This window comes from Diadema antillarum, unplaced genomic scaffold (genome assembly GCF_040938485.1).
Source record: "Diadema antillarum isolate AM-2024a unplaced genomic scaffold, OU_Dant_1.0 seq00001433_RagTag, whole genome shotgun sequence".
In the NCBI taxonomy this organism is placed as follows: domain Eukaryota; kingdom Metazoa; phylum Echinodermata; class Echinoidea; order Diadematoida; family Diadematidae; genus Diadema; species Diadema antillarum.
In genome coordinates, this window is record NW_027272184.1 from 192778 (window position 1) to 203070 (window position 10293).

General features: G+C 38.0%; 1 protein-coding gene across 1 annotated transcript; it reads right to left on the reverse strand.

Annotated features, from left to right (window-relative positions):
* Positions 1 to 361: 361 nt before the first annotated feature.
* LOC139709416 (F-actin-capping protein subunit beta-like) lies at positions 362 to 4122 on the reverse strand. Its single transcript, XM_071621384.1, has 5 exons — positions 4084 to 4122; positions 3231 to 3293; positions 2550 to 2669; positions 1426 to 1502; positions 362 to 513 (listed from the first exon to the last, which is right to left on the reverse strand). The coding sequence occupies exons 2-5, from the start codon at positions 3243 to 3245 to the stop codon at positions 429 to 431; spliced, it is 297 nt and encodes a 98-aa protein (XP_071477485.1). The 5' UTR covers positions 3246 to 3293; positions 4084 to 4122; the 3' UTR covers positions 362 to 428.
* Positions 4123 to 10293: the final 6171 nt, after the last annotated feature.

Sequence of the window (10293 nt, forward strand, 5' to 3'; positions counted from 1 at the left end):
GTCGCACTTGTTAGTAGACACTGCAAAACATGCTGGGCGTTGGCCAGAATTACAGATGGGGGGCCACAGGCATCGCTCAAGTAGGCATCCAGACGACCCTTGAATAACTCCGGACCACTTTGGACGACTGGAGATGACACCGGTAGGGCTCAGGGTGGGAGGAGCAGGGGTAGGGATGGTGTGAAAAGGCAATGGAAGCCGATTTCTTTGTGTATGTATGTATACGTGTGCATCGGGGTGGTGTGGGAGGGTGCATGTTTTTGTAGAAGGGGAAGGGAGGGTAGAGGGGCCGGATTGGAGTGAATTGGAGGATGGGGGCGGGCGGGGCGGGGGTGGGGGGAGGTGGATGGGAGATCTGTTGTCATGGTGAAGATCATGCTGATGGAGACGAGAGGACAAACAGACAAGAGGACAGACAGACACACGGACTAGTGTCCCTTATTTTTGAGGGCTTTGAATAGTTCAGCATTAAGCTCTCTCTGCTTGCCGGCCATCTCTAATGACTGCACTGACCTGCACAGCATTCAAATGAACAGAGGAAGGATAGAAACATTAAGTTTACATCATTAATGTATAAAACTTTTCTCACACTCAAAAGCTCACAAACTAATGAGATTATAGATATATTTATTCATCAAATAAACTCTATAATACATACTCGTATTCCACACTAATATACAAGGAAAACTTCTGGGTTTCAATATACAAATGTATGTACAGATTGCCAACTACTTTTTGGCCTATACAGCTTATCAAAGACTCATGAATGACTTTAAAATAAGTTGTCTGCCTCATGAAGTTGTGTTGTTTGTCATAAATTAACTTAAATCACCTAATATTCTCAAATATGTTCACTATGCAGGTTTGCAATTCTCACTATTTTTGATGACCTCATGACTGAATGATCTACACAAATGCTTGATTGTAGGAGTTTTTATACGATATCCAATGAATCTGGTAATCAGAAAACTATGTGTATCTTTGTTCTTCAATAAAGTCTCCTTTCTTTAAAACCTGATAAACAACTGATTCTTCTGTTTTTACAAATCCAATGCATTCATCATAACTTTGCATGCCAACCCCTATGAACAGAGGAACACTTTGCAATTTCCCAGTGTGATACAACCACAATTTCAAAATGTTCCAATATACTGTTGCCAGATTTTGTTCAAATGAAATTTCTCCGTGACTCGTACTGTTTCAATAGTCAATGATACTAAAACACAGACTTACATATATCTCACACGACTGAGTATGAAAACTACTCACATGAAAAATCTGACAATTTACCACAGGTTCAAAAAGGTTAAGAACCCACATTGCACTTTTCGACTACTTCCTTTGCCATTGCGTTTAAAGAGTGCATTGGTTTCAACAAAGACATAATATTCAATACCAGCTGCAAGTCACCCCTTTTGTGCTTACCTTAAACTATTGACGATGTCCTTCGTCTTGCCAAAGTAGATCTGGTTCAAGGTATTCCTGATCTTGTTTTCCATGTCCTTTTGATACAAAATCAATGACAGAGTAGAAAATGGAATGAGAGGATACTTGTATAAGGCATGACATTCTTCACTGACTCTCTGTGTAAAGTGCCGATGGACACAGCAAACCCCATGGTATTGAATACACTGTCAAAAGTCCCTGGCACAAAGAGGATTAAAGTGAAAATTAAAATTAAAGGGATGGTACAGTATTGGTGGAGATGAGAATTGGGCCCTAACTTTTTGCGAGATACCAAGAAAACACTTATGAACTAGTACAGAGCATACCATTTTAAGAGGAATTCGAAGTTTTTTTGATGAAAATCGGGTTTGGAATGACTGAAACATCAAAAAAAAAAGTAAAACAAAGCAACCGTAATAAAGCGTGGGTCCCACACTCATTAGAATCCCTCTGTTTTGGATATCTCAGCCATTTCTAATCCAATTTTCATCAAAGAAATGTTGAATTCCTCATGGAATTACATGCTCTTTCCCATTTCATAAGAAGTTTCTTATTATCTCACCAAAAATGTTAGAAACCTGAAATTAGGTCTCCACCAAAACTATACAACTCATTTAATTGGTAGAACAGTACATTTTGGGAGAATGGTCACAGATCTACCAAAGAACAAAATGCATACAGGCATTGCCAGACAAACTGTTGAAACAAAATAGAACATTTAGAAGTGAAAGGTATCTCTTGACCATATGATACAAAGAAATCAAACATTTCACCTTCAGCAGTAGCAAAACAAAAAAAAAAAGTTGAGACCATAGTCAAGTTCTTGTTATCAATATGGTTGTATTAGATGGCATCACATCTGCCAAGTGTTGTATCTTGGCAATGTGTTCCACAACAATATGATACACGGCAAAAGAAAAAATGCTAAAAAAAGGGACAAAAACCTGGGTTACATTCAGATTACCATGTGGGTACATGTACCTCTACCTGATGTTGGTAATTTGTTCTCACATATTGTTTCTTCTTTGTTCTTTGTTCAATGAAAATACAGAACAGGATATGGTTTTTGCTCCTGAAGTACAGGTGCATAGGATGGACCTTACCTCTACCAAGGTACCAATGTTGGATATGTGTGTGTTCCCGCTGCCGATTGGCATGTCACTCTCCACCTGCCTCGTCAGGCTGCCTCCCAGGTTCACGGTCCCTGAGCCACTCCTGGTAGTCTGTTGGTGAAAGTAACATTAACATGCCCATCATGTGTCAATGTCATGGTTAAGGTATGTCTACTTTAATCAGATTAATGGCATGCACATTTGACAGCTCTTTTTAGAAATATTTTTTAATCAACATAGTGTTTTGTCACTCATCTGTGCTTTGATTTGCCTTCCAATGCTTCTTTTTTTCTTCTTATTCATTTATTTATTTATCTATTTATTTATTTATTTTGTTTTGCTTTGTTTTGTTTTGTTTTGTTTTTTTGGTGGGGGGGGGGGGAGGGTTCTAGGTTGCTTCCACTAAGCTTTTATAATGACATACAGGAAGATGTTGGAAGTATTATGATATATTTTACTATATATGCATCATGACTTTGTGTGACAGCATCAAACCAGGTACACACATGTACAAATTTAACGTACATTACTTCAGGTCAAACAAGAATGATTTTATCCTTCACAAATGATTGTCTTGTCTATTGACAACAAGAAGGGTACTAATCCAGTCAACCCGGTGTATCATTAATGCCCTTTTGGTTCTGAACCAAAGTTATCATAATTCTTACTAACCTGTAGCCATAGCATGGCGGTTGATGTGAGCTTGTAGTGTGCATTCCTACCCTGGGACTTATCCTGTAGGAACATAGAAAGAAGAGAAAGAGAAAAAAAAACACATTTCTTTAATAAAGAAACTAGGGCATAGAAGGTGTACAAAGTAAACCACCAACACCCCTTTTCTACCCCTCCCCCCACACACTCATGCACATACGCATGCACACACACACACACACACACACACACACAAACACAAACACATACACAAACAAGTTATGATCACTGAAGACTTACACGGCAACAACCATCACCATCACAGGGAGAATGGGGTATAAGTAATTTACCCAAAAAATTATTGCACACTAAATGAGTCACAAAGAAATTTGAAAATACAGTCTCAAATGTACTAAATGATAACAATATATTGAGAAGTATTAAGCTACAATTGTATATTCCTTTTTGTTTCTAAAGAAGGAAATTTGTAAAGATCCTTAGTTATATAAATTCAGGGGCTTGGTGTCCATTTGAAAATCCTGTCAGACTAGTGATGCTACCTGCCAAGTTTGGTGAAAATCTGTCAAGGGATTTTCACAGAGAAACTGAAAATGTAAAAAAGTTTATGCACGAAAAAAAAAAATACAATGGACTATTCATAATGGACAATGTAAAACTGATTACAAATCTTGAATTATCAGTGACATAAATAATGGGAAAATTTTGAACATAAATGTGCAGATACAATCCTCCCCATACCACTACTCAGTCAATAGAGTGGTGATATGGCTCAGTCAGTAGTGCATTGCCTACAGATCCAAGGCACCAGGTTTAATTTCCAGGTCACACTGAGCAATGTTGTGTGTAATCATACCGTCCCCTCTAGGGAGAGGCAAAGCACTCTGTCACTCAGCTGGGAGTCCCAAGTGTGAGAGAGTCACAACTTACACATGTAGCAGATTCCACTTCATTCATTCATCGCAAAGCGTTGGGTGCCAACCCACTGAAGTGGTCCCCCTACCCACCCACACAAGAAAATGGTGAACTAGAGAGGGGCCGTCAAAGGCGGCAGACCCACGCCTAAGTACAAAGTCGGGGTAAACATAATGTGCATTCGGTCATCTACCAGAATTCGGCCACTTAATTGCCAGTGTGCTTTATCACCAGCCAGTGAGTTCTACCAAAGATCGTACACTGAAGTGTACGATCTTTGGTTCTACAGTCACATCACACGCAAATCACATCATTACACATACGGTATTAACACTCATTCACGTACAGGAAAGTCCTTAAGTCTCCTCCAAAAATCCATCGAAAATCCCAAATTACACCGTCAAAAGTGCAGAATCGGAACTTTTCCAAGCGCGCGCGAATTAAGTCCAGTTTTAAGAGTATTGTCTACGCGACGGGTCGCGGAAAAAGCGCTAAAAATCGTGAAATACGCCGTTTTCTTGCGGGATATTTTGATTATAGCAAGCCGAGAGTGTGATGATATCAAAGGTCGTATGAGTGTACGATCTTTGATGGTATCCACAAAAGCAAAAAAGAAAAACAAAATTTACGTACCCCCTAGGCAATTACCCCTATGATTAGTGTCTACGGGAATTATTCAATGCAAGGGTTGAATGCAAATGTCTACTGCACCAGTATTCGGCCACCAACGAGCGCCGCAACGTCCCCGGTGCAATTTTGCACCAACAGTGTAGAGCGCGATGCATTTTCAGCGGCCTTGCACACGCATTGACATTGAGCACGCATATCGTGCAGTGTGACTGCGACCGAGCAAAATGCTCCTCCAACGAAAAAAACAATCAATGTTAATTTGAAAAATCATCAAATATCAAAGGTCGTATGAGTGTACGATCTTTGATGGTATCCACAAAAGCAAAAAAGAAAAACAAAATTTACGTACCCCCTAGGCAATTACCCCTATGATTAGTGTCTACGGGAATTATTCAATGCAAGGGTTGAATGCAAATGTCTACTGCACAGGTATTCGGCCACCAACGAGCGCCGCAACGTCCCCGGTGCAATTTTGCACCAACAGTGTAGAGCGCGATGCATTTTCAGCGGCCTTGCACACGCATTGACATTGAGCACGCATATCGTGCAGTGTGACTGCGACCGAGCAAAATGCTCCTCCAACGAAAAAAACAATCAATGTTAATTTGAAAAATCATCAAAATACGGGCCAGTTTGTGATGACGGAGAACGAACTTTCATAAATCTAGAAGGACATAGTCCCTCAAATAGGCCTAAACGTAAATTTCGGAATTCTTACGAACATTTGAGCAGCGAAGTCGGATCGTTGGGGAGTTTATGTGTTCGTATGGTAGCGGAAAATCGCAAAGTGAGAAACGGGAAATTTTCGGAATGGTCACTATACCATGAGGTCAAAACTTCAAGGTCACACAGAATTTGCAAGGGTCAACCGATTATCACCAAAATCTAATCGATTCTTTCCTGTCATTATCCAAACATTCCCTGAACATTTCGTGCAAATCCGTTTACCCGTTCTCTTGTTATCTTGTACACAAACAAACAAACAAACAAACAAACAAACAAACATACAAACAAACAAACAAACAAACAAACAAACAAACAAACAAACATACGGAACCCTTTACATAACCCCCTGCCGATTTTCATCGGCGTGGGTAATGATGTCTACTCCTTCTAGCAATAGTCAGCAAATAGTATCATGCAACCTGGCACACTGTGCCACACATGTAGCTTGAATGAATGAAGTCAGTCAATGAATTCTCTCCCCGCCCCCCTCACTATTATTATTCTCACTGACACAGATGTGCACACAAACAATGTACATAGAGTGTACATTACGTACACACAGAAGTCATTCATCAAATCAGCAGTGTAGGGTGAACAAAGATGGACTTTGGACCATACTTGTAGTAATAGATTTGCAATAATGCGCATGCTTCGTCGGCTCCACCTACTACACACTTCCCGCTTTTTTTTAAAATACACTGCCATCTTGAAATACTGTACTGCCACTGGGATTGCTTCGGATGTCAATGTGTACTGTTATATTTCATAAATTCCTGCCTCAGATTTCCGCTACATGTCATCAGTGTCCATTCCTCAATCTTGAAAGGTATACAAATGGCCTTTTTGAAGGCCATCCTAATTTCTTCTAAATTTATATCTAAGGTTTCAACCCATTGAGTACTATAATGCTACAAAAAGTTGGTACTGATGTTTGTGCTAGCATGCCTTACATCCAAACTGCATTAATATACTGTAGTATTAAATATCTGCGATGATGAAATACAATGTAAGAACACCAAATATTTGGGGAGGTATCAATATTTGTATGTGCAGAAATACTCCTACTTTTGTATCTTGAAAACAAGTAACATTCACTGAATTCAGCCCAGATTAAAAATAGGTGCACAAAAATTGTCCACTTTTATGACAAACTAAATTCATTTGAGTTTTGACATCATACCAAACATGAACATGGTAAACCAGTAACTTGGTACAATGTAATTCTTTCAATGCAGAGTAGCATACACCATGTTATACGTATTTATGCATGTACACTGCTATATGATAAGCCAATTTCATGCTTGTTGATAAATTAGTTTAGTTGTTCACATTGGTATCTTTTTAGACAATTTGCCTTGATACATTTGGGTATGTCTACAGTCAGAGGGTCGGTACACGTAACATGTGTTCACCACTAAAGTCTAGGAATTATATTAAATACAGTGTTCAATAGAAATTTAAGGGCTGTTCTCATCTTTTTCTAATCAATACCATGCCTTTCAGTGGAAAAAGAAGAATTTTTCAATGGACATGTTACTTGATCTTCATATGTTAGTACACAGATGTCAGTCCAGCATTGATGTCACACATCCGCAAAAAAAAAAAAAAAGGAAGAAAGCATTTTGCACAAATTTTAATAGATTGCTTTTTTGGAAGCAAGTTGGGGCAAAGTTATCATTTATCAGATTGCTCTAAAAAATCATTTTCTTTAATAGGGGCAATCCACATTAGAATAGAATACACATGTAACCATACATCTCTTATTTTACGGGCCTTGCTTTTACTCAGGAAATACCCATTTCTCTTCATTAATTGAAAACTACACTGTCAAACAGCACTAGCATCAATACAATGCACAAATATCACTTGACGACGAAAAACAACAAAAACAAAACTGACGCATATGTGTTTGAAGCATTTTAGGTGAGAAAGATTGAGTGAGTAAAGAGGTAAAATTGGAGGACAAATTTCAGTTTAAATGTTTTTTTTTTATTTTGAATTATCAAGTTCTTTGTAGTCTGTAAGTCACTTCACTGTTAAATTCCTACCCAAGAATTAAAAAAAGAGAGGATTCAGTACATGATATAATATTCTTTTTTAATGATGTTTATGAATGTCTGATGGTAAGGCTCCTCTCTCCTGTTTCCCAGCAGAATATCAAAGCATCTGGTTCACAAAATGGGGAGCATCACAAGACCTTTTGTACTACCACTTGCGACAGCACTGATGTGCCTTTACAGCAATAGTCTGGCTTTGGAAGTCTACAAGTTCTATGAAGGGAGAAATGTGTCGCTGGAGTTCAATCAACCTCTGTCAAGTGACTCTAGCTTTGAATATGAGGTTCACCTGATCTACGCCTCATGCTTCTTCTACAGGAATGGAAATATGGTTCCTGGCTGCCTCACGCCTCAGCAAAGCAGACGTTTTTCTGTTCATAGCAAAAGATCACAAACTTTCTTAACAGTGACTCTCAGCATAAACGCTACCAATTCCGAAGACAGTCAATTCTACCTACTCTCTCTAAGGGAAGATAGAAATGGTGAAAGCCACTTTTTCACGCAAGATGCCTACATTGAAGTTTTGCGTCCACCAAGTCCAGCACATTGTATCATCAAACCCACTGAGTATTCAGCTGCATGGAATGAGGTTAATTGCACATGTTTGCTTGGCAGCGACGGTGAAGGTTCTCTCTACTGCTTTCAAGATGCAAGGAAGATTCCGTACAAAGGGGCACCAATGCGGCTCAATGATCATGTGACATGGGTCTTCTGGATGGACGCACTTCTGCCCATCAAGTGCTGTTCATACGAACCATCATTTCCAGTAACATCAGAATCTTGCTCCCAGTTTATGTATCATCCTTCAACACACATTGGGGAGTCAAAATATTCGAGAACCCCTCCTAGCAGCCACATGACAACAATAACTGCTGATCTGAAAACAACTGATGAAATGAACTTTTCACAGAAATTCCGAGAAGAAAGCAACAGTGCAACCATCACACGACATGAAGCCTTCACCAAGAGCACTTTGATTGCATTATTAGTGACATTATTTTCTCTATCTCTGTGACTGCCTAGTATTGTATACTAAATGTATATTACCTGTAGTATTGGTTGCTGGTGTTCAACTTTATGCACTTCTTAAATCCTCATAATCCTGTTCATACAACACATGACAGGTAAGAAAAGCATTCATTCTGTGTGCATACGATCAATATGAAACAAATGAGCATTTCTAACTCATGATATCAGTGCCTCTGGGTACCCATTTACTTTGCTTATATTTGTTGTGAGAATTTAATATTTTCTTTCTATAAAATCTGGCAACATCATCCCGCTTTGAATCTCAATAAAAAATGATAATTATAATGAGCACTACTACACCTAGGAATAGTAGGATATACAACATAGTGTGTTCAAACATAATTATATGTTGATGTGTGTTGTTAAGACACATTTATAACAGAATTGTCTTCTTTTTCAGTCGGTTTTACAATAATCATGTACCTCCTCCCAAACAATAAAATCATTGGTCTCATCAATACATGAGCATTGTTTTGCTATTCCCAATATAATGTGCTTTATAACATACAATGTAAGAAATCACCTGATAAAAGTAGAACAAGAATAACTCTGTATTTTAAAAAAAAATCATGTTTTGAGTGAAATTTGTCCTGTATTATATTCTTCTTCATGCCACTCAGTAAATATGTCCATATCTGTTTGACATCTTTAAAACACCCTGTGACTAAGAAATAAATCCCATTCCTCCCTAATTTGGTAAAATAAATTTTGCATTTTACCATCTGAAATATTACAATGTACATTATCATCTGTCATCATGGAGTATAAGTACAAGTGTAGCAAAAAAAGAACTGTCAATAATCTTCTAAATGAAAATGTGTTACTGCATCATGTTGTTTTACACAATCCCATCAAATTGTACATATATCTGTCTGAAACCTTTTTAGACTGTAAATAAGATTTTAAATATAATTTTGTTTGATATTGTATTCCATTAAATCCTGTGAATATGTTTACGTTGTGAAAGTGTTTCTGATACACTTTTTTTTTAACGTTTGTGTATAAATGTGTACAGTGTATATCACAATACTATAAATATTCTGAAATACTTTCATTATCTATACCATCCCTCATTTGGGTTGACAGATTTTGTCCTTTAATAGTAACTGAAATATCAAGTAAACATACAGCAAAAAGAACTGCCAATCATTTTCTAAATGAAAATGTGCTAACCGTATATCGTCGGGTGCCCGTGCATTGGCCGCTAACTCAATACAATTTGTATTGCGTTAGCGGCCAATGCACGGGCACCCGACGATGTTATAAAATCCTGTGAATATGTTTTACATTGTGACAGTTTTTTCTGATACATTTTTTTAAAACATTTGTGTATAATCATGTACTATAAGTATTCTGAAAAATTTTCATCATCTAACATCCCTCATTTGGATTGACAGATTTTGACCTTACAGGGGATGGCTAGTACCTGATCAGTGGGAATCAGATGGAATGCTGGGGGATGATTGCTCCAATCCTTGTGGGATTCATTTAAGAGTTCTTTATATATCTATTGTTGTGCAAAAATTATTTGCTTCAGAATGGTCTCATATTCAAGTAATGTGCAGTTTAATGTTTCCAAGTGAGCATACCTGTACAGTGACGGGGCTTTAAACTGCACATTACTTGAATATGAGACTGCTCTGAAGCAAATAATTTTCACACAACAATAGGTATATAATGTACTCTTAAATTAATCCTACAAGGACTGG

Excerpts from the sequence above, each read along its gene's own strand:
- LOC139709416 (XM_071621384.1), bottom strand. Across the intron at positions 1,503-2,549 it reads ACATTGGTACCTTGGTAGAG|GACATGGAAAACAAGATCAG; the intron begins GTAAGGTCCATC and ends TTGTATCAAAAG. Across the intron at positions 514-1,425 it reads GACATCGTCAATAGTTTAAG|GTCAGTGCAGTCATTAGAGA; the intron begins GTAAGCACAAAA and ends AATGCTGTGCAG.